This window comes from Idiotropiscis lumnitzeri, chromosome 17 (genome assembly GCF_059441095.1).
Source record: "Idiotropiscis lumnitzeri isolate Australia: NSW breed Sydney's pygmy pipehorse chromosome 17, RoL_Ilum_1.0, whole genome shotgun sequence".
NCBI lineage: Eukaryota > Metazoa > Chordata > Actinopteri > Syngnathiformes > Syngnathidae > Idiotropiscis > Idiotropiscis lumnitzeri.
In genome coordinates, this window is record NC_142407.1 from 8,723,148 (window position 1) to 8,748,197 (window position 25,050).

A 25,050-nucleotide genomic window follows, 5' to 3' on the forward strand; every position below is an offset into this window, starting at 1 on the left:
ATACATCCTCATCATTTACATATTCAGAGGAATGCCATCAATATGCATTTGTGCTAGTTGGATGACACAATTCATTTTTAACACAGCATGCTGACTGCTTCAGTTATCCCAACTAGCACAATGCTATTTCTGAGGGTGACCCAGTTGTGCGGCCATTTGCTTCCTACTTAAATAAATAAATAACATTTCAATTGCATGACTGACTGGTTACAAATATTTAATGAAATATTTGTTGTTGTATGACTAATTTTTCTTCTACATATGTATGACATTTGTTTGCAGCGGTGGTTGTCTTAAACGTTATATAATTATGGTTGAGCTTATAATCATTATTTTTATTTATATTGTAGCTATGAAAAAATGTTTTGTCTGCATATTTGTAACTGGTGTTGCCAATATTTTAGATGTGCGTGTGTGTGCGCATTTGCAAATTCAATTCATTGTCAATCAACTCTGGGGTTTGCTGATTGTTGCTATTTTACAGAGATGGCCACACATTGAACACACAGGTTTAATACTTCTCGACAGGAATTCAACCCACAAATCGACTTTAGAAGTTGACAACTTGGCAAACAAGACATCCTTGCGTTGAAATAATTAGGGTATGCATGCATGCTGGCATCTAACTTGAGAAGCCGTATGCACGGCACTTTTTGTGATTCAAAGTTTTTGGACTGTTCAAACTGTAAACTGTACCCTTTCTTCTCAAAATGATTTGAAATAATATTTTTGTTGAATTTTCACTGCAAAATACCATGGTCTTTTTTTTAAAATTTGTAAATCATTTGAAAAAAACCCACGAAAACTAATACTGAAACTTTTATTCATTTATTTATTTGTTCATTTATTTATTTATTTAGTTTTTTTTTTCATTTAATTCGCTCCCTCACATTAGCTCATCAAGTGTGAAGGGGAAAAATACCAGGTTTTGTGCTTATTACAAATGTATCAAAATGCAAAACATATATAATCTAAATTGGGAGAAACATTTGTTTTTAAAACTCAACTTTACCACTCAAGACTGTGCCTTACATTAATATGGTTCGTGACGTAATCTCGCGCACACAGTCACAGACGTGAGTAATCGATACCAGATCACTGGGAGGCGGCAATGTTTTCATGCCTGCAGACAATCTGGCCAACTCACTCTGCCATGGCACTCGTAATGTCGCAGACTAAGAATTCCCATCGCGTTTAAGTCACCTGAGGAAAACCAACGGGTGCGTTTTGCTGATCTTGGTTTTATTTGATCAACATTTATCTCTGAATCGGCCATGACTGTAGAGCAGAATGTCCTCCAGCAGCATTCTCAAAAGGTAAGCTTAAAGCTAACTGTGACTAGCTAACTTTATCGTAAGTGCAATGCAATGTTTTTTTTGGAGGTTGAGCGTTATAAATGACATATATGTTTCTGCGTGCATTGCATCGCTTTGCAGCGGTATTATACATGTGGATTACGATTCGCAATTTAATCGAATGCGATTTGTTTACAGGAGGCCTTGTGTTATCGTAGCCTAACACACAAGACAATGTTTTGCTAATTGTTAGCCAGTGTTAGCAGCCGAGCCCATGTTTTGCAGTTTGAGAAAATTGCGTAACTATTATAAGCGTTCTGCTTGCTGCCCTTTTGCGAACGAGCTTTTGCTCAGTTAACCGGTTTAGTAATGTTCGTCAACCGTGGCGTCATTAGAATTAAGCAACGCCAAGTGTAAGTCATGTCATGTAAGTTCCCTGCTATTAACTAATTAATTAAAATTGTAGAAAGGATCATTGCTTTTGTGTGAGTGTATTTAGCTGGGTTACAACAAGCCACGAGGTGTTTTGTTTTAAAATAATGTCCTCCGTTTTGGGGCGTGCTAATGTTGTCGAGGTTACTCATGTCCAAAGTATTTGATGGCTTTGTTTACATAGCATGGCGAGTAGGGATAGCTGAGTCTGAAGACAGAAAAGATTTTGCACCTTGTGTCCGTCACCTGACTTGAATGAGTACGGACGGGCGTATGGCGTTACACGAGACGCGCAGAAATGTCTATAACACAGGTGTCAAACTCAAGGCCCGGGGGCCAGAGGTGGCCCGCGGCCGCATTTTATGTGGCCCGCGAAGGTCAAATCATGTTTGTCAACTTACTATTTGCAACACATTTTCTTCCGTTTTAACAACAAGCATTTTTTTGTTACCAATATTCCCCTTTTAAAATAAATTTAACTGTTGAACAAGCAATTACTTACTGGCTTCTGATTTCACAACTGGCTTTCCATCAATTTGCTGTGTGTATGTTATAATGTAAGGTGATCATACATATATATGCGTACACAGTCATGTCGACCCTCTGATTGAAACCATAACTACGATGTGGCCCGTCCACATAATTAGTTTGACACCCCTGATCTATACCTTCAAATTATTTTCCGAGCCTCAATTGGTTGTTATCTGAGCCCTGAGCAACTGGGATGTCATTTTCAGTTGACCGAAGTGACAAAATGGCCGCCCCCTGAGATGGCTAAAAAAGGGTGGATTTTGCTGCTTTACTCATTTTGCACAAACACAATATTAATCAGAATGCCGTGTTTCGACCGGTGGGGCATCATAGAACATATTCGTGCTAAGATTTTTTCTGGGTTTACTTCCCCTTTAAAAAAAAAGGCTTAAAGTTTTAGTCTATGCTCTCAAATGTCCGCTGATTGCACTGAAACCACGGCAATTAAGCATTACTACGACAACGCTGAAAATGGTTGCTAACTTGCTCCTATTTTGTGCAATTATCTTATGTCTTCATTCTTTTATCCTTGTGCAGTATGTGTTCAGTAAAAGCTGCAGTTCTTACTTGTGCTGGGAAGTTCTTTTTCATGGCCCGTGTTCTCAGGCCTTTTTCACTGCCTTTTATACGGTTACCGCATCTCAATACAAATGCTAAAAATACTCACAACACTGATGAATATGAGATTGGCGAATGCAAAGAGGGCCTTTCTGAAGTAACTGGCACCCTTGAGTGCTGCCTGCTGCACCTGTGAAAACCTCAGGCAATTCTCGTCCTCCCTCAGGACTTGTGGGCCTGCTTGCCTTGTATACAAAGTGCACTCATTATTTTAAGTGCATTTATTCAAGACTTGCATTGCAGATGGAGTGTGTACTAAGGCCATGCAGTCCTCCTCAGTTTGACATCATCCAACTGTCAGACATACGGTGGATATAAAGAGTCTACACACCCCTGTTCAAACACCATTTATTTGTGGTTTTATTAATTTTTTTTTGAACAGATAAATATAAAGATATAAAAATCAAGAGAAAGGCAAAGATCATCTATAGATTTAATTCAGGTTTTAATAGAGGACAATTTATAAAGTAATAAAGGTTATTAATTTTAATTTACATTAATATGTCCCAAAATAAAATAAAAACACTCTCCTCTTTGTACATGCGCAGATACTATGTTAGCGCGTGACATTTACACAAAATAATAAAAGACTAAGATAAAATTTAAAAAAAAGAATTTATAAATAAAATAATCTATCATTAATGTGACCTTTAACCTTTACAACTACTGCAAAATCTCCCCTAACACGTGGGAAAATGTGACACGGTGTGATAAAACCAAGACTGAAAAAGCCTACTAGAACAGCTGAACTTTATTTGGTGTTTATCAGAGTAACTTGAAATGGTGTTTGCGGTGTGCTGACGCCCATTTTAACATGTTTGAATGTGATTGGCGAATTCTGCACAACTCCTCATCTCCCGTTCTAAGAGAGTGTGCACTCGACAGTGTCTCAATTGTGTGATTTTTAAATACGCTCGCAAAAAGATGACATTTCGATTTACTTGTACAGCGTATAGGTCACCTTATGATGAAAAACGTTTAGAAGTGATTTATCGTGGTCTCATTTGAACAAGGGTGTGTAAACCTTTTATATCCACTGTAACTGTCTTAACTTGGGATGAAGCGGGTTGCCAATAAACCATGATGACATTTGTGCGCACAGCCCCTTTACGGGCCAACAGAGAGTGAGGGCATGAGAAATGGAGTGAGGGAGCAAGTCCTTGGCACTTGAGAAAAGTTGAGCTGTGTGTGTGAATGGTGCATGCGAACAATCACGAAGGTGGATCCATAAAGATAATCACGACTGGAGTCTGTGGCCACTCGTTCCAACACATGCTGTGTATGTTCAGAAAATGTTGCTACGCAGAGGTTATTCTCTCTCGCGATTGGTCCGTTATGTCACATGCCGCGATGATGTAATCAGGTTTCACGGCTGTGCGCAAATAAATCCATCGAAATGATGTTGTCGCTTTTTTCCTTGTTTCGCAAAGTAAAAGTGGCTAGCGGAATTGGCCGTAATGTGTAGAGGAAACTACATCCTTTCAAATATTTTTCGAATAATTTGTATTTAATGAAATAGTATTAATTCATTTCAAATCTTCAAATTAATGGTTTATTAGAGAACCCGTCATTTTAGTCATTTTAAGACAATTTCGTGGAGTCTTGCATGCATTTAGGGCTGCTCTAATTATGGAAAAAATATTAATCATGATTATTTTGGTAATAATTGAAATTGCTATTATTCAAAGGTTTTTTTTTTTGGTACAAAAATAGAAGATCTTTCAATGTAAAAAAAAATAAATAAACAAATCAAATTCTTTGAAACATTATGATTATTTAAGATTCTTTTGGACCAAACAAAATGTGTACAATTTATTTAAAAATAAAAAAAGGTGCAAATGCATAAAATCATGCCATACACTTATAAATAAACTATTTTAATAGATCTCTCAAGTGCATATTTGGAACTCAACAATTTTTTTAACAATATAGTAATTGTACCTATTATTAGATACATGTTAAGAAGTTAAATTTCATCTCAAGTCTCAATTTGAGAGGTACGGATGTTGCTAAGAGACAGCATCATGACTATAAAAAAAAAATCGTCCACCTCTATGTATCTATTTGAGTGGCGCGCAGACCGCTTGACGCTTCCCTAAGTCGGTAAATATAGCGTCACTTCTCTCTTTCAAAACTCCAAAAGTTTCTCAACTTATAAAATTGTTTAACGCGAATTAAAGTTCAATTTTTAATTTTCTTAAGTCAACCCGTAGCAAACCGCAAGCTCTTATGTTTCTGTGCCCTTTTAGCAACTGTTGCTCTTTTCCCCTCAACAGCACCAGCAGACGCTACTAAACCAGTTACGAGAGGTCACAGGCACCACAGATGTTCAGCTCCTTCAGCAGGCCTTGCAGGTGATTCATTGGGACGCATGCGGCTGCTACTTGCAGGAATGTTTTCAAAAATCACTAATTAGGGTTGTCCCGCTCGGCATGATTGGAAATTGAATTGGATCACGTGGTTTTTCATCTGATCGATATCGGGTGAAAAATATCCGATTTTTAAATGTTCATAATTTCTAAAGTAAAGAATAAAACAAATTTTTTATTGATTTAAATCACTGCTGATTTACAGGTGTATAGATAAAGTTATCAACTTGGTATAACTTTATTTAAATAAGAGCAACTAAAAATAATTGGGGCGATTTTCTTCATTGCACCGCAATGATATTGGATCAGGACTTCAATACAAGCGACTTGGATTAGGACTCAGGTGGGAAAAAAAATGTGATCATCCCTGCTACAAATTGTTATAATTCACATTTCAAACCTCATTGATGATTGGCCGGGTAGTTCTCGCTTTGAGACTCATTTTTCTCATGGTTAAGTTTGAACTTGTTTTAATCGTTTGCATGAAATAATTGTTATTTAACTACCTCTGGTTTTACTGCTTAAGTCATTTTTCGTGAGCTGGCTATTTCCAGTTTATTTATTTTTTTTGTTTTTTCAATGGCCTTGTCTCATTTAACGCCATTTAACGCCATTTAAAAATAAATAAATAATTGCAAATAACCACCGACCGTCTGTCCCTCAATATTGCATTTGCAATTTAATCTGCGACTATTCTCTTCTCATCAATAAACACGAGCAATAAATCGTATTACGATAACGACAAATATCGATTAATATGAACGACATATTTATCTTCAGTAAGAGTTGTAAACTTACTAACTGCCTTGACTTACTGTGTTCTAAGCGTTCATCATGTGAACAGGAAAACAATTCTGCCGAATAAGTGTGGCGTGAACATAAAAGTATCAGTGTTAAAGCAGACAAACAAAAGTGTGGATTCGGTAAATCTGTGGCTTGACCACTTCAACATGTTGACCGTTTCATGAAACGTATCTAAACACCTGGTCAACACTTCTGAACCACTGAATCTCTCCACACAGTCGATAAATGACTAAATAAATAATGCTTGTAGTTTTTTTTTTGATAAAACGCAATAAGCGCCAGCATTCATTCCAAACGGCTACAACGAGGCTTCGTCAATTAAATGGGGCGTAACATCATTTCATTAACGTCTCCAAGTTTGATTCATGGAATCGGATAGCGATATTATCGCAAATGCAATTCAACGTTCGGGCCCTCGTGGTTTACTGACTTTAACTTGAATGGCATGTCGCAGGTGAGCAATGGCGACTTGGCCGAGGCTGTTGCCTTTCTGACGGAGAAGAATGCCAAGGCTCCTCAGCAGGATGAGACCACCTACTATCAGACTTCTCAGGTGTCCAATGACCGATATATCAGCGTGGGAAGTCAAGCGGATTCAAGTGAGCATCCTCGCCTTGCCGAAAAGTTGCGAGGATATATCGCGATGTACGTTTAAAAATTCTGCTTTTGTTTCGGTTTAGATGTCATTGACCTGACAGGAGACGATAAAGATGACCTTCAGAGAGCAATTGCCCTCAGCCTGGCTGAGTCCAACCGGGCATTCAGGGAGACCGGCATCACCGATGAAGAGCAGGCCATTAGCAGGTTGAACCGCAACTTAGACCTTAAACCAATATTTGAATGATGGCTTTAAATAAGTTCTGGAGAACCATGAATGCGATTAGAAAAATCAATTGGAGTGAACAGAACTGATATAAGTTGCAATTTATTTTTTTCTTTTATCGCTTCTATGTCTCTAGAGTTTTGGAGGCCAGCATAGCAGAGAACAAAGCGAGTCTGAAGCGCACCCATACAGAAGTATGGAGTGATTCACCCAACCCACATGACAGGAAGAGGATCGACAACTGCCCCGTAGGCTTGAAAAATGTTGGTAATACCTGCTGGTTCAGTGCCGTAATTCAGGTGGGCGCACCCAAACACACATGCACGTGCATGCTTTCTAATCAAACACATTTGCTTTGCGACATTATTTATTCAGCCAACTTAGGGGGGTTTTAAATGATAGAATAATTGTAAAAACTCAAGTGGTATAGCGTTATGGTGGGGGGGGGAAGATATATTGAACTGCTTCTAAAATGGTTAATTTAAAAAAAAAACAAAAAAAACAAAACAGCGGTGCTTCTTGGCGTAGTGGTGCTCTATTTTTGTGCCCAGCGCAAGTCTAGCACAAAGTGCAGTCCAACTTTGCATACGGGTGGAGTTTTCTTTCAAGGGCGTTTGCGCCGTTGTGGGATGAACCGCAGCCGACCAATTGAAGTGGCTCCCCTCATTCCCTTTTGAAGTCAGGGTGGTTGAATCGCATACCGTCGTCGGGCTGCACGATATTGGAAAAACATGCCATATTCAATACGGTCGTGGAATTTTGTGGTATAGATATTATTGTAATATTTAAAATGTTCCGAAATATTTTTTTTTTTCTTGCTGCAAAATAAATGAGCTCAGTGTGTTCTCGGCAAATAAAATTTAATTCCCCTAGATTATGTTGAAATTTTGAGGTCATCCCTTGCAGGTGATGTTGTCAGAAATTGATACCGGCTTGCCTCCGTGTCCGTCCGTTTCAGCTGCATTTTTTTTCACTAAAATTTATTATGGCAAATTCATTTGAATAAATACTTATATATTTTATAATCACTATTAGTTTCATACCACCTTCCAACAATGTATTGTCTTTTTATTATTATTTTTTAATTGTTGATTGATTTTAATCATCATTTTGGAGCTTATAACCCCTTCAGTGAATTTGTCAGGAAAACGTTTTCTCAGCCATTACCGAGACTGACTGTTCATCGAGTTCATGATCAAATTTAACCGGAGCTGAAATATGCCATCTGAACACCAGACACTCTATCACATGTTGCCCAGCTCCTCTGTAATGTGATTCTCCACCCTTTTAGAAAAAGGCACTGCGTGACCTTGAGCTTGTTACTTTTAGAGCAACATGTGTTGTAAACAACATTCTGTTTTCATAACATGATCTGTAATTTCTGAAAAGGCTTACACTATGTGGACTATGATGACTTAAAGCAATATTTCTTTCCTTATTTTGTCATTTTCTAACATTGTAGGTAATTGTCCTACCTGACTGTTACTCATTTCTCATTCCTATGCCATGTTTTCCACAGAGTTTTAGTTTCAGTTTTCTACTGCACTTCTCAGTTCCTGAGATTTTAACATGAGATGACTGTAGTATTCGATAGAAAAAGCCTTCTGCTGGAAATGACTAACATATTCTCTTTGATATTTTCCTCCTGCAGTCTCTGTTTAACCTTCTCGAGTTCCAGCGGCTGGTGCTCAACTACTCTCCTCCAGCCAGAGTCCACGATCTGCCTCGAAACCAGAAGGTAAGAAGGGGTCGCTTCAAATTTGCTTCATGAACCAGTTGTTGTATTTTTGAGTCCTGTAGATGGCACTGTTGGTTTAAATAAAGCGTTTAAAAAATGGCAAGTCAGCCCAATGTTGAACAGAGAGTGCCATCTACTGGAGTCCAAAAATACTACAAGTGGTTCGTGAAGCTGATTTGAAGCGTCATTTACCCATCACTTGGGATCGGTACTGGTTCACTACGGAACAATGATGATTAAGGCTCAAATCTGACTTTACAAAGTCAGATGCGATTAGGCCGAGCCAAGCCATCTCTCTCTGTCCTCTGCATCTTCTCGTCTATCGCTTGCAATTACATGAAGTATATTACATTGGTGTATATGTTTGTCATTTTATGACTGCTTATAACTGTCATGTTTTAATTTCCTAATTATTACAGCATATTGTCATTGTCCTGTGAAAAACACTTGTTTTTTTTAAAGTATTTTTTTAATGAAAGTCCCATGCTAAAAACATCGCATTAAAGCTGAAAAAAAAAAAAAATTCCACATGCTGGTAAGTGTTATTCTCAGGACAGCGACAATATACCATGATATATAAAAACAATTCTATTAGTTGCTTTCGGTTAGAGTGCTCACTATCAAGTATTTTTAGAATAGGTTATTTTAGCAATTATTATTCGATTAATTGTATGAAATTTGATCTCGCATTAAATTGTGTGTTTTCTCACATTGCCCCTTTGGACAATTGATTGCCCAGCCCGCTTTAAATTCTTTATTCCTGTTGCTCTTACTAGGAGCACAGAAACCTTCCCTTCATGCAAGAGCTGAGGACCCTCTTCTCGCTCATGGTAGGGTCCAAGAGGAAATATGTGGATCCGTCACGGGCAGTGGAAATCCTCAAAGCCGCCTTTAAGTCCACCGAGTCACAACAGGTAAGCCACAACTTGCTCAGCTGAGCATGATTACAATTAACATAATAAAATCACTCCCACACACATGCTATTAATCCATAAATCCATCTTTATGTGTTTATTTAGTACTTTTACTCGGTTGTATCGCAATTTCACAAAGCGATTTTGCAATTAAAGCGCGATTGGCGCGCCACCAACAGCCGATGTTGAGAAAACTGTCATGAAATGTCACTGAGGGGGAAGCCCCAAGGCGGCGTAAATGTGACTAGAATAAAGGAGAGAGAAAGGAAATCAAGAGTAAGAAGAATTAATTCACTGCCCGTCCAGGTAAAAAGAATGGACTTTTGGGCTTCAATACCCGTCAATGGCAGCGAATGAGTTAAAATCGAATGTGCATATGCAGTCTAAAATTCTCCCAAAAAGGTGATCAATTAATTATTTCTTAAAATTCTGTCGTCAGCCTACCAGTATACCACCTGTAAATAATAATTAAAAAAAAAAAAGTGCGAAACACAAAAAGTTGCTATATTATGCAAATGTTTAATATTTTCACATCACCATGTTGGTAGTTCGTCTCTACTTCTCCAGACTTCACTGCGAATTTTCATTTTTGCTAACTCTGGGACACTTAACCTTTCTTATCTGAAACAATTAATCCCCAAGCCCACATCATCTCTTGCAAAAACACATCCTACAATGTGAGGCCCTCATGTCAAGAGTGCAAAACTCTTTGGTTCTTCTTCTTACATAAGCACTTGCACTCCGCCAGCGTCTTTGTCGCGGTTAACCGGGGTCGAGCACTTGGCCTCGCCACTCATCAGTCATGTCACTTCGCTCGGCATTAGTCAGGTTAGGTATGCATTGACCCAAATCAGCGGCCCGTCCTGAGCTCTGCGATGGCCACGGGGTGCGAACGTTTCTTTGAAATTCAGCAATTTGTGAACTCCTCTGTGAAGATGAGTCATTTGAAATGCTCAGATGACTTGAATTTCTTGACCTTGTTGCCTCTTATCATCCGGGCTGACAAGGCAACATCGTGAAAGTAGTCATGTAATTGATCACGCTGCATGTTACTTTCTTTGCTCCACAGCAGGATGTGAGTGAGTTCACACACAAGCTCCTGGACTGGCTGGAGGATGCCTTCCAAATGAAGGCGGAAGAAGACGGGTAACTACATTGGTTTTTTTTTCCCCAACGAGCAAACAAAGTTTAAAACGGGTAATAAAACAGCCCGTCTATAATTAAGCCAAGTCTGCTTTCTGTATGCACATCTGGCCAAACATGTTTGTCAGCGCTATTTATAATTTGTTGCTTTCAGGGAAGAGGACAAGCCAAAGAACCCCATGGTGGAGCTTTTCTACGGACGATTCCTTGCCGTTGGTGTCCTGGAAGGTGAGATGAGGTGTCAAATTGAAATCGATAAAGAGCAAAAGTGTGAAGTTATCAGAGAAAGTCTTGGTGAGCTTTGATTGCAGTCCCCATAAAACACGTCTTTGCCCCTGGTAATGAAAGGTGACCTTGTCTTAATGAGATCCTCTCGGTGTAGAGGAGTGCTGATGCATTGATCGTGGAGGACCTTGACAGCTGATTGACATTGTGGTTATTACGCATGACAATAGTAGCCCAGAGCCATCAAAACATGGGCCAGTGGGCTCTGCTGCTCATAAATTGAACTTGATGCCACATCTGCATGTATGCCCGCAACTATATTTTGTTTTTTGCTTCTCATTGTTGTCGTGTAAGTAAGCGTGATGAATTAGCGTCTTGCTGAACAAGAGAATATCAGATGAAGAGCTTGACATATATTATAATCTCACAGCACAGAATGATGTCGTCCTGGTTTTGTGTTCAGCACTTCTCTCGTGTGTGTGTGCGTGCGACTCCCCAGGTAAAAAATTTGAGAACACGGAGATGTTCGGCCAGTACCCCCTGCAGGTGAATGGTTTCAAGGATCTCCACGAGTGTCTTGAGGCAGCAATGATCGAAGGGGAGATTGAATCACTGCACTCCGCGGAGAACTCTGCCAGGTCTGGACAAGAGGTCGGTGTCATGAAGCATCCATCCATCTATTATCTGAGCCGGTTATCCTCACGAGGGTCGGGGGGGGGGGGGGGTCGAGGGGTGGGGGATGCTGCAGCCTATCCCGTCTTCAGGCAGTAGGCGGGGTCCTCCCACAACTGGTTGCCAGCCAATTGACAAACAACTCGCGCTCACACGCACACCCAGGGCCAATTTAGAGTGTGGGAGGAAACCGGAGCACCCGGAGAAAACCCACACAAGCACAGGGAGAATATTCAAACTCCCCACAGGAAGGCCGAAGCTGGAATCGTGTGAGGCGGACGTGCTAACCAGTCGCCCACGTTCCGCCCTGTCATGAAGCAATGTCCTCAAATATAATGTTGGCACTTTTACACACAATCTGGTCAAATCTAAATGAATGAAGGCATACAAAACTTTTACATATGCATTGATGCAAAATTCAAATGAGTCACAATTATTCTATTACCCCTGAATTGGAATCCTTCATTGTTCTCACCGTTCAAAATATAATTATTATTATTTTTATTATTTTATTTATTATTATTATTGTTATTATTATTATTATTATTGCATCTAAATTGAAACTGCACAAATTGTTACAAGCAGATTTGAAGAAGCCTCCAAACTGTTTTCTTTCAGCACTGGTTCACAGAACTCCCTCCCGTGTTGACCTTCGAGCTTTCAAGATTTGAGTTTAATCAAGCACTTGGGCGGCCTGAAAAGATCCACAACAAGCTTGAGTTCCCATCCATGCTCTACATGGACAGGTGATACACATTCATTTATTTTGTATTTATCACTTCGGTGAATAACACTTGCAGCAGCGAGCAAACAATCGGCACATTGATGGTGCAGTATTGTCCCGACATCACAAATTCATGTTGGTCTGTTGTTTCCTATCATTCGTCATGGACCAAAACAATGTGGGCATGTATATTTACTAACAAACACGCTCATCAATTAATAAACTGAAAAAGCAACAGGCAGTAAGGCAAAAACAAGTTATAGTATCGACAAACGACTGTGCCCTCTTTGCATAAACTCCTCAAAGTCACTATGTTTGGAAACAAGTGCAAACTAGGTTGAGTCTTAATCAACACTGCCTCTACTGGTTGAAGCCTGTTAGTGCATGCTATCTTGCGTCCATAAATTGAAGACATCACAACTAGAATGAATTCTGATCAATTCACCAAGCACTCGATAATTATTCCGTTCTCTTGCCAACGCAGTCATATTTTGTCTTTGATGTCGTGTTACTCATCACAACAACCCACGCTGTCTCTGTCTCACCGTCTGGCATTTGCTTGTAATGTCACTGTTGTGCATATTTGTTCCTTAACACCGCACAGGGTGAAGTTGCTTTCTGCCTTGTTGCAAACGTCTGAAATCAATGACACCGGTACCATGACGGCTTTTAAACGTCACAGAGCACCCCTTTGCCCATGCATATAGTTTCTATCACAACAAATGGGCATTTCATGACTCTTATGTTTTTTTTATTTATTTATTTTAGATACATGGACAGAAACCGAGAAATAACCAGAATCAAAAGAGAGGAAATCAGGAGGTTAAAAGAGCATTTGACATTGCTCCAACAGAGATTGGAGAGGTATTTTTTTTAATCAGTCCAAATTCAGCAGGACATGCTATATGATGTCTCACACTGCCTTTTTTTTTAAAATTTTTTCACCCCAATCCTCCTGTTTTCTCAAAGGTATCTGAGCTATGGCTCTGGCCCAAAGAGGTTTCCTCTGGCAGATGTCCTGCAGTATGCCATGGAGTTTGCCTCCAGTAAGCCTGTGTGTACTTCGCCTGTGGACGATATCGACTCATCAGCACCGCCTGGTGGCACAACTGGACAACAGCTGCCCCCTCCAAGGCAAGTTTCATAAGAAATAACAAGAGGGATGTAAAATAAATAAATAATATGAATATCAGTTCACTATTATATATATATATATATATATATATATATATATATAATCATCCCCAAACAATATTGATATTAGAGAACAAAAAAAAAAAATCTTTATTTTTTAATTGGGTCCTCGTCTTACCCGGCAGCTTGGCCGAGCAGGACACTTTGGCTTCCCCAGAGAGCTCAGGCACTGCGTCAGGCCTTGCTTCAAACCTTACTGCAGCCCAGCAGCAGAGAGCGCCCATCCACAAGCCTTTCACCCAGTCCAGACTACCTCCTGACCTCCCCATGCACCCCGCACCACGCCACGTTACCGAAGAGGAATTAAGAGTGCTTGAGGGATGCCTGCACCGATGGAGGAGTGAAGTTGAAAATGACACCCGTGGTAAATTTATCCTTTTATGTTATGTCCTTCATGTTTTTTACTTCTTCAATTGCGTGTTGAGTACACAAGGCACTTACTTTGTTTGTATGAATTCATCTCACTAGATCTACAGGACAGCATAAAAAGAATCCACAGAACCGTTGAGCTGATGTACGCGGACAAATCAATGATGCAGGTGATAATTGCTAGTAATTAGTGATGGGAAAATGTAGATTCAAATTTGCTTTATGAACCAGTTGTGTTATTTTTGAGTCCTGTAGGTGGCACTGTTGGTTTAAATAGAGGGTTTGAAAAATGGCTTTCAGCTCAATGTTGAACAGAGAGTGCCATCTACTGGAGGCCAAAAATACTACAACTGGTTCATGAAGCTGATTTGAAGCCTCATTTACCCAACACTACTAGTGATAGTGTTATTATCCTGAAATACTGTTGCATTAATATGCACTGAAAATGTCGTTTGTGTTATTAAAGGTTCCTTACCGGCTTCATGCAGTGTTGGTGCATGAAGGCCAGGCTAACGCTGGTCACTACTGGGCTTACATTTATGACCCCCACCAGCGTTGCTGGATGAAGTACAACGATATCTCTGTTACAAAATCCTCCTGGGAGGAGCTGGTGCGTGACTCGTTCGGAGGCTACCGCAACGCCAGTGCCTACTGTCTTATGTACATCAATGACAAGAAGCCCTTCCTCATAGAAGGTATGCATCGTGCATAATAGGCAATATGCCAATTATCGGCACATTGTTGCAGATGCATGTCTTCAAACAGTATTTTTTCCCTGTCGGCTGCAGGATGGGGATTTTTTTTTTTTATTTATTTATTTTTTTTCTCCAAAGCACTATACGTTAGATTGTGTTTACCTTAATCCTCACTGTCTGCATCTATTGTGACCACAGAGGACTTTGATAAAGAAACCGGCCAGATACTGAGTGGCATGGACAAACTTCCGCCGGACCTGAAGCAGTATGTAAAGGAGGACAATGAGCTCTTTGACAAGGAAATTGAGGAGTGGAATGCCCTGCAGGCTCGTAAGGCCCAACAGGAAAAGTTGGCAGCTGCTGCAGCATCAGCGGCATCCAGCACCTCCATTTCCTCCTCTTCACCCCAGCCCATGAGTATTGATTGCAGCCCTCCAGACAATGCAGGTCAGAGTCCGACTCATCGGCATTCAGAATAGCCAGCATTGTAATGTATCCGAGTACAAATACTTCACGGTCCCGTGCCACAATTTTTAAAATCTTGAATGTCCGATATGTGGGCGTCTTCTTTCTGGCCATTATGTTTCTTCATCGTGTTAGACAAAACCAAATAAACAACGAAGCAATGTCACATGAGAGGGAGTGAGTTTGTACTCGCCTTGTGGGTTTCAGGTTCAACTACGTGTGGATTTCAGGTCATTCAGGAAAAAATATTTGGGGAAAAATGTCGAGCATTGCTCTGCAAATTAAAGCAGAAGATTAAAGGATCGAATAGAGTAAAGCAGTTGTTGATTCATTAATAACTGATTATCGACTATTCAATTAATTTTGACTCCTCTAACACAGTTCTCCTTGATTGTCAGTTGTCTATTTTGTTTTTTTTTCTTATAAATCAAATCCACCTCCATGGTGGATGTCACGGCCGCCCAGAAATCACTGATTAATTTTTCTATCAAGCCCTGTGCACTTCTGCTTGTATTTAAAAAAAAAAACATGCTAATGGTTCTAATTGCTCTCCTGCAGCAGCCCAGCAAGATCCCGAGTACATGGAGCAGCCATCACCCACCAATGACTCCAAACATCTACAGGAGGACACCGAGAGAGCCATCTCTAGGGCGACTGCTGAACAGGAGGAGAGAAGCCCTGAAGCGCTATTAAATGCCGTATGTAAAATACAAGAACATTTCGAACACACCACACCTGGCTTTGTGGACATCATTTAAATTGCCATTGACGTATATAGAAGCCAAAAAGTAGACTAATTTCACCTGGGCTGGTAGAGAATGAGTTAAGAGTCAGTAATCGAATGTCAAAAATATCTTAACGTAGCATGTGCACAGGAAACCATTTCAAGTTTGATCTTAAACTATTCTTGTTTCTTTGCAATTTCCTTTTTTTCCAGCCTTTTTTATTTTGCTACTATATTTGACCTCTTATTTGCTTTGAGCCCTTTATAAAATTCTCTTTCTACGTCCCGTCATTTTAACTTAGAAAGCTGAGGGAAGCATTGAGTCAGAAATTTGAAATGTAACCAATATTACTTTTTTTGACACTTCATATTCAGCGTAATGGACATATTTTAGTTTGATTCCCGCATTCACAAGACCATCCAATCGGTAACGTAAATTCAACCAAGATTCTCAATTAAGGTGCCAAGTGAAGCCGCACAAACTTATTTTTAGTTGAGGTGCACTTGAAACGCAATTACTGTCATTTCGAACACAAACTTGCCACTGAAGTCACGAAGAGCGCACACCCTCGCTTGTCTGTCGTATTCCTCAAGGGCTCAAATGGGCAACGTTCTGAATTGTGTTATTTTCGGGCAAATGACGGTATTATTTTGATACTACTTTCATAAAATATTCGGATTATTTTATGCCAGTGTACATCCCATCAGTCTTTCCTTTCAAATTGTCTCTTCACCCTCCCACTTCCCCTCAGCCTGAACTCCAGTTGAGCATTCCCTCAGTCCCGCCTCCTGATTTTGTCACGGAGGACGAGTCCCGTGGCCACCACACAGTCGAGGTGGCCATTCCCAATGTGGCGACCTTTGTCATTGAGTCAGAAGAAGGGGGATATGATGACGAGGTAGACCGAGACTTAGAAAATCTTGATTTTGTGTGAGAAAAGTGATCGCCGGGTGAAAGCATCAGTGCCCATGTGCATTTTTACATGATAGTTCTTACGCTTGACGCTTAATAGCGTCGAACTTTGGTGGAATGGCTTATTTCATAATGGCATGTCGCTGCATCTTGCCGATGGAAATGTGGTCGACGGTCAACGGCACTGTCCAACCCAGCTGTCGTGGCTTCCTGTTTTCCCAAAGAGGACGACGCTTTGAAGCGCTAAACTTGATGGCTCTGTTCCTCAAGGATGTTTCACCCTCATAAATGCATGGACTGCAGAGTGATGCACGTCTGGCATGTCTGTATTTGAGCATTTCAGAGTGAATAACTCTGCGATTGCCCGCACTTGTTCCGTCACAAGAGCCTATTATTTTGTTTAATGCAGTTCCTGCTTCCCGGGCAGGCAATGATGACCCCAAACATGCAGGGTGTAATTATGGCTATTGGCAAATCCAGCAGAGTTTATGAAAAGAATGGGCCTGAGGCAGCCTTTTTTGAGGTACTGTCGCCCGCTCACCGTTTTGCATTCCCTCTCCACCCACTTTTACCTTTTCATGCAAATCAATTCTTGTTTACGTCCGCACATTGCCGTTGTTACTTTTTTGAAAACCAACGTGACTCCTTTATTTATTTATTTATTTATTTATCTATCTGCAAGTTCTGTCTGGATGCATTTATGGATAGCTACGTGGGCCGTCATTTTCTTTACGTTACGCAATTTTTTTTTTTTCAGTTCTCAGTACTCCATTCAAGGTGCTGAGTACTTGTAATGAGGAGGAGGGGTCGCTTATGCTTTGTTGCGTCAGTTCGTCCGTGTTCTAGGCCCGCCCAAAAATCTGGACAACGGAGAGCTTGGTCTTTGCAAGTTTTCAACACTTTTCTTCCAACATGTTTAATGTATTACTTTACAAGGTCTGCAATGTTTCAGAAATGTTTGCTTTTCAACATTTATTGGAGTATGCTTTTTATTCAACTTTCATTTTTAACACTTTTAAATAGAAATATTACTTAACGAGAAAGTCAGCCCATAAAATTCCTTAAGTATAATTCGGATGCAGTCCCACGTTGTCGAAACGCGGCATTCTGATTAATATTGAGTTTGCGGACTATGAGATAAGCAGTAACCCTGTGAGGCGAAAAAGCGAGTAGGCTGAAATCAAATGAGTTGGCTAATAATCAGTCCAACATTGGCTCTTAATGATTATTTGATTATTAAACTATTCGATTCATTTGATAATCCATTAGTTTTCAATTAATCGAATAATTTCGACACCTCTGCTCGCTATTTATTATATTGTATTGTATTGTATACCACGCCACCACCGCCATATGTAAACAATGGGACATTGGTTTTACGAGGAACTTTTTTTTTTTTTTTTGACAAGCAGATTCCGATTCTATATTGCGATAACCAATTATGTCTATCACTGGCCGAGTGGAGAATCATGATATGATTCGCTTGACGTCAGCACTGGCAGGTTGGAATGTTTGCAGATTTTTAAGAAAATAAATATATATATATTTTTTTTTTTTTTCAATATTTATTTCTGAGGGTGATTTCCCCTCCAGTTCTGCCCCCCCCTCAGAGAAAACACATTGAATCTTTATCAGGATTTTTTTTTGTGTCTTGCATTTGAATCACGTCAATTCATTGCAGATTTCAGTATTTTTAACGATCTATGATATTGTTTTTCTGGACAGGCTCTCAAGATGGAATATGCTCGACTTGTGAGATTTGCCCAAGAAGACACTCCCCCAGAGAATGACTACCGACTTCAGCACGTCATTGTCTACTTCCTCCAGAACCAAGCACCCAAAAAGATCCTTGAGAGGACTTTGCTCACTCAGTTTGCTGACCGGAATCTGGCATTTGATGAGAGGTACACGATGGGAAAAAAAAAAATGTTTTTTTTAAAGTCCTACAAAATATGTTGAACCAAGTGTTTGCGCTGGGAATATTATTTTATTATTCAAAATTGTTGGTCGTTACTTGTGGAAGCTTCCACTGTAGATAAAGTTTTGAATATTCTTTAAATTTATATTTTAGTCGCACTGTTGCATTTAATTCTATGTTGCACTGGTATGCTGTCATGTTGACAGAGCCGTGGCAGTTATCTCCACCAAGTAACACTTCCCATTTGGTGCAAAAAAAAAAAAAAAAGCTTGGTCACTGCATCATGCTTGCATATCATAAAAACGGCCAGCAGAGGGCAGCAGACACTCGTAGTATCCATCAGCCTGTCTATCGTACAAGCAGAGACAGATAATACATGAACAGTTCTGAACTCTTTTCCTTTGACCGTAAGTTGATGTGTAATTCTAAAAAGACATGGTGTAATACCGTTCCACATTGCTGACTGATACCAGCATTCCCTTAGTATTTCCAACGTGTTCCTGATTGTACCTCTTGAGTGTTATGTCTCCCCATGCCGCTTTCTGAAATCTTTCCTCCGATGCTTGCTGGCCTCTATCCAAATTCCTGAGTGAAAAATTGATTTCTCACTTCTCTATTTTGAGCAAGATAATTAGATTTATGCGTGCATGTGGCCTCAATAGGATCCTCCAGAGGAGTGTTTCACTTTTCCTCTCAGCACTAAAGAGTGATTCATTAGGCCAAGTTATGGCCCAGGGGCAGGCTAGACCGTTTCATCTCCCGACAATGACTCACCATCAGAGCTGCTGCCAGTTGGTCTTACGGCCTTCCTTCCTCCCCCTCCGCAGATGCAAAAGCATTATGAATGTGGCACGAGCAAAACTGGACCTAATTAAGCCTGAGGAGGTCAACATGGATGAGTATGAGGTCAGTTGGGGTTTCCCCTTATCTATACGACGTTCTTTTTGGACGGCAGCTCTCAATGAGTTGCCCGTCGGTAATGAATATTTTTCAACGCAGGTATGGCATCAGGACTACAGGAACTTTCGGGAAACAACCATGTTCATGATAACTGGCTTGGAGCTCTTCCACAAGACAAAGTATGGTCACACACAAATTGATTATCATTATTGTTTTATATTGTAAAAAAAAAAAAATATTAAAACTTTCTTCCTCCAAAGTAACTTGAATGTCACCTGTAGAGGGCAGCAAATTAAAGACAATGCACAAGCATTCACTGTTATTATAAAATCATTTGCTTTTTGTTGTTCTTAGCAACCTTTATATTGTTGGAAAAGATTTGTACTGACTGTTGCTTCCTTTTCAGTTATGTGGAGGCGCTGATTTATCTGATATACTCATACCAATACAACAAAGAGCTTTTGTCTAAGGGGTTGTACAGAGGACATGATGAGGAGTTCCTTGGTCATTACCGTCGCGATTGTTTGCTGGTGAGTCGAAAATGTGCCATAAAATGTTCGGTTGCTTCTCAAGGTGGCAAAATCTCCCCAAGCTTTCCTTTGGAACACCCTTGTGTTCAGTGGTAATAATTCTTTGCCATCCTTGTCCTGTCTTTGTAACTCTCTGTGATGTCAGAATTCAGTGACGCAGCAAAACTAAAATGACCAGAACTTTTGACCACTAAATATTCCTAAATATACTTCACGGGTTTAGCTGACAATGAAAAGTCCCATCTATACTTTTATATGATTATTGATTTCTTTTATTCCCACTGTCTTTAGAGCTGCGTGCTTTGGATCGAGCTGGTGGTATTTGAGTATGGTCAGCCTCGAGCTGATCTTTAGCAGTCTGCACTCGGTAACCTTACGCCAGCATTGTGCTTGTAATGTAATCATTGGAGTGGGAATAGGAAGCAGGAGGGCCCGGGAGTGTAAACACATTAGCATGTCCTCATCTAACCTCAAATTTTGGCTCGGCGCAGCCACATCGGTCATCTCAGATCTCTGTCCAGAAACCCCTGGCTCAGCTGTTTACCTCCTGCTCTTGTTTTAATTGAAAACATCGCCGACATTGACATAGTTAATTCACTTGGTTGTTTTGTGTAGCCAACCTTGAATCCCCGAACGCCAAGTTGGTTTTTAGGGAAAACTTTTTTCTCTCTCTTGCTCTCTCTCTCTCACTCTCTCTCTCTCTCTCTCGCTCTCTCTCTCTCTCTCTCGCTCTCTCTCACCCTCTGTCTCTCTCTCTCACTTTCTCTCTCTCGCTCTCTCTCTCTCACTCTCTCTCTCTCGCTCTCTCTCTCTCTCTCGCTCTCTCTCACCCTCTGTCTCTCTCTCTCACTTTCTCTCTCTCTCTCACTCTCTCTCTCTCTCTCTCCCTCTCTCTCTCTCTCTCTTTCTCTCTCGCTCTCTCAGGTCACTGAGTTTGTTAGAGCAAGATGTTTTTGTCCAGGCGCAGTGTGAGAAGTCTGTCCTCCTTAAGTTCCACTGACTCTGTCGTAAGAAATTAATGATGAATGGTGGGCGTACTGCTCACTGTCTTGGTGTGGAATGTGTTTTACGCCCCATAGAAATTAAACGAGCAAGCCGCAGCCATGTTTGAGTCGGGAGAAGAAGCAGAGGTGACCACCGGTTTGGGAATCATGAACGAGTTGGTGGTGCCTTGCATCCCCTTGCTGCTGGTCCACGACACAGAGGGGGACCTGCTGGCAGTGGAAGACATGAGGAACCGCTGGTGCTCCTATCTGGGCCAGGAAATGGACTGTGAGTTTTTGACATAAAAGAACAAATCAAATCTTTGGGTATATGGTAGTGATGGGTAAATGAAGCTTCAAATCTGCTTCATGAAGCAGTTGTAGTATTTTTGTCCTCCAGTAGATGGCACTCTCTGTTTAACATTGGGCTGAAAGCACACTGACTTGCCTTTTTTTTTTAACCCTTTATTAAAACCAGCAGTGCCATCTACAGGACACAAAAATACAACAACTGGTTCATGAAGCACATTTGAAGCTTCATTTTCCCATCACTAGTATAAGGGTATATTAAGTCTGGTGTGCAACCACTGCTGTTTGTGATTATTACAGAAATACTCTGTTCATGTCTTAGTTGTTATTCATTCATATTAGACACATGGACACGGTTGTTGTTTTTTTTTTTTCTGATAATGAAGGAAAATCCAAAATGGTCACTAGAATGACTCGGGCTGGAATTTGCCAAAATGCATTTCCAAGGCCGAAAACTGGAGCTTTTGGCAAGTCGCATCAGCTCTGCAGGATGTTGACAGATGCAATAATGAAAGAGCACTCTACCTACTGTGAAACATGAAAAGGTGCTTTGCGACATCCGCCGCATGTTGTCTAAAATCTGTGCAGGAATGAAATCTCAACCATCACTTGCAAGCCATTCTAGAGTGAAACATGCTGGCTATTTCAGAAAGGCAGGAATAAATCTGCCAACAGAATAAGTCACCCAAAACACACAACTAAAAAAAAAAAAAAAATGAGAACAGAACATTTGACTTTTATGAAGCGGCCTTGTATGAGCCCTGATCTAAAGAATATTGAACATGAATTTGTTGAAGGAGTGCAAACATGCCGTCTAGGGAAGGCGCCGTCAAACCTGAAAAAAGTGGAGCAGTTTACTCACGAGGAGGCGCCCAAAATATCTGTTGAGAGGTGCAAAGGTCTCCTACAGAGTTCTAGAAATTGTTTGATTGCCCTAAATTTAAATTACTTGCAATTATCATCCAGGCTGCATGTATGGAACAGATTTTCAATCGATTATTCCATCGATTAATTTTGAATGAAATGAAGATTTTTTGCATGAGTTATTTGCAACAATCAATGTTTATTTGAATCCATTATATTAACTTATTATTATTGTTTCAGTTTAGTTTTTTTTGGTAATGTTTGAATATTTTTTTTTTTCTTTTTTACAACTGGTCAGAAATCAAGTTAGATTTCATTTCGGCAATCAGTTGCAGCTGAAAGTACGATAATCAAATTACTTAAGTAACCAGTTGTTTTTTTTTTTTTTAATCCAAAATTATTTGCGAATAAAATATGTGTATACTTGATTATTATTTTCCCCTATTTCTTATATTTGAGAATATTTTAGCATTCACAAGGGAACCATTTGGGAAAGAAATGCTCCATCCACACCTCCCTTTTCACAATCATCACTGTTTGATGTGTAAGATTAATCTTCTGAATTACTTACAAAGACTTCAGATTTAGGACGAGCGCATATGGAACTGCCAGGGGAGGTGTACGCTCATCTTTTAGTAATCGTTAGTAAAGTATTTACAGCAATACGGTGAAGTTATAAAAATATTACTATTATTGTCATCTGTTTGAAAACATCATTCTCTAGGATTACTCAAACAAATAACATTGATTTGCTCCATTCTTGACACTCTTGCAACTCTTTCCCTTAAAAAAGTAGGTAAAAAATATATATATATTACAGGCTAGTATTTGAGGTTGTGTTAAGCCGTAATAATAAAGTCATCTTTTGAAATGCACTTATCAGTGTTGGGCAATTGTCTTGAAATGTTTTTTTTCTCCGTGCGCGCAGAAGCTCATATCAGTTTGGTCCAGCAAAAGCTTGTTCTGGCTAATGTTCAGGAAAGGCTGACTTTTATCACGCAGGCCCATACAGACATTTACTGTCCGTGCAACACACTTCCACTTCCGATATCGTAATCCAAATATTTGCTCATTTGATGTCTGTGTTTTGAGATCTAAATAAGGACGCCAAAAGCCCATCCAATCAATCACTGAGTTATCTTTCTCTGTCTGGATATTTTCTGTTGATAGCAAACCTCCAAGAAAAGCTGACTGACTTCCTCCCCAAGTTGCTGGACTGCTCGACGGAGATCAAAAGCTTCCACGACCCCCCGAAGGTGCCCGCCTACTCCACCTTGGAGCTTTGTGAAAGATTCGGCCGCATCATGACCACGCTGTGCAAGGTGGCCAACCATGGGAGATGAGCTCTGCAGTTGAGCCCGGCACCTCTCCCCTTCGCCCCGGCCAGCTCCGCCCTGGGCTTCAATCCCATGGACCTCTCTTAACCCATGCCTTCCTTTAGAAATCCAGGGCTCACTTGCTTTCTAGCTCTTATTCCTCTGTTACTCTTTTGCTGCTAGAGGTTTTATCATTACCGATATTATTTCACTTATTTTACGCAAAAAACAACAGAGGAAGTGTAGTGGGGAGAGGACAAAGGTGGACTGTTTAGGAGGGAAGATTTAAAGAGAAATGTTAGTGGAGCACAAAGGCTACTTTGCAGCTAAAAGCCAAGCACATTCAGCATCAGCTTTGCGAGACAAAGACAAAAGAAATTTGGGGGTGTTCATAGTTTACAAAGTGTTGTTACGGTTTTGATTCAAGCTTCCCCCCCACACAGAGCTACAAACCTCTCAAAGCATTTGTCTCTGCGTGGAAAGGTTTGTTTGCCCTGCTGCTCTGCCTCCAGTTTGGTACAGTATTACGACGTTTTGCTTCATTTTTTCTAAGGATGAAAACCTTTGGATTCTACGAAAAAGCAGGTTTGCCAGCGGCTCAGTCACTCAAATGGGTCTTGTGTCTTTGTGGGCTGCTCCACAATGAGTTGGTTTATGTGCTGGTGTGGGCGGCAATGGACTTTCTGTGGCTTGTTAATAATCCATAGAATAAAATTTTATTTATGGCCCTTTTAGGCCAAATAAATACATGTGTTGTGATTTTGTGTCACTAATCACTCAAAATAAGTGGTGTCAAAATGCACTGAAATGTTTAGGATCTAATTCGTGAAAACTGAATAATTAGTTGGTTCAGTCCCCTTTTTTTTGTACTTTCTGAAATAAGAGTAAACGACAACTGCTGACAAATGTTTGCACCTGAAAACTCAATCAACTGTACCACAGAACTAATATTTGTGTCCTTTCTTAAAAAAACAGTCTTGAAAATCCATTAATATGATACCTGAGACAATATGGCAGACATGTTCTTCTTAATTTTTCATAGTTTGAGCATTCACACAAACTCCCTGAGCATCCTTTGGACCACGGTAAGTAACCGAACATCACAAATTACAAATGTAAGATGGTGCAAAAACTAAAAATCAAACCACCTGTATATGAAAATAGCGGTAATCATTGGATAGACATTTGCACCTTGAAAAATGAACCAGAGTATATAAGAATCATTTTAAGATTAAGGATTTTATGCGTCTTTTATGTTGGCAATCGGCTCCCAAATTGATTCAATCAAAAGTACAGCTCAGGTTTGAATTGTTTTATAAATTGTGTACATTTTACTGCTCGCTGACGGAGGAGTGCACGATTGCGCATGCGCGCAGTTAATCCGGTGTCGTGCAAAAGTATTTACTCCCGAAAAAAGTTAGTGACTTTATTTTTTTATTCTTTTGCTACTCTTGACGCGGCTATCAGTGGTTATAAAAAAAATAAACAAATCAGTCAATTGGAATACAATTACGTGTTCTCTAACAGGATACCACCTATCTGTATTTTGCCACTTAATTTGATCTCGCTGGAAACACGATAG

At 40.1% G+C, this 25,050-nt stretch overlaps 1 protein-coding gene across 2 annotated transcripts; it reads left to right on the forward strand.

The window, feature by feature from the left end:
* The first annotated feature begins 1,089 nt into the window (after window positions 1-1,089).
* On the forward strand, window positions 1,090-24,215 carry usp25 (ubiquitin specific peptidase 25). Of its 2 annotated transcripts, none has more exons than XM_088280155.1 (24): window positions 1,090-1,316; window positions 5,153-5,230; window positions 6,504-6,648; window positions 6,730-6,853; window positions 7,009-7,171; window positions 8,524-8,610; window positions 9,387-9,524; window positions 10,594-10,670; window positions 10,822-10,895; window positions 11,392-11,543; window positions 12,183-12,310; window positions 13,057-13,152; window positions 13,258-13,422; window positions 13,608-13,846; window positions 13,951-14,021; window positions 14,318-14,546; window positions 14,745-14,993; window positions 15,570-15,709; window positions 18,374-18,552; window positions 19,394-19,472; window positions 19,566-19,645; window positions 19,873-19,996; window positions 21,076-21,268; window positions 23,323-24,215. In XM_088280155.1, exons 1-24 carry the CDS (start codon window positions 1,275-1,277, stop codon window positions 23,493-23,495), a joined length of 3,225 nt encoding a protein of 1,074 aa, XP_088136281.1. In that variant the 5' UTR covers window positions 1,090-1,274; the 3' UTR covers window positions 23,496-24,215. The 2 variants fall into 2 exon arrangements, with proteins under 2 accessions (XP_088136281.1, XP_088136282.1); XM_088280156.1 differs by having other exon boundaries at window positions 15,573-15,709.
* The last annotated feature ends 835 nt before the right edge of the window (window positions 24,216-25,050 follow it).

Bases quoted from the DNA above. Each gene is read 5' to 3' on its own strand.
- usp25 (XM_088280155.1), top strand. From the start codon at position 1,275: ATGACTGTAGAGCAGAATGTCCTCCAGCAGCATTCTCAAAAG. The intron at 8,611-9,386 runs GTAAGAAGGGGT...TGCTCTTACTAG, and splicing joins ATCTGCCTCGAAACCAGAAG to GAGCACAGAAACCTTCCCTT. The intron at 14,994-15,569 runs GTCAGAGTCCGA...GCTCTCCTGCAG, and splicing joins CAGCCCTCCAGACAATGCAG to CAGCCCAGCAAGATCCCGAG.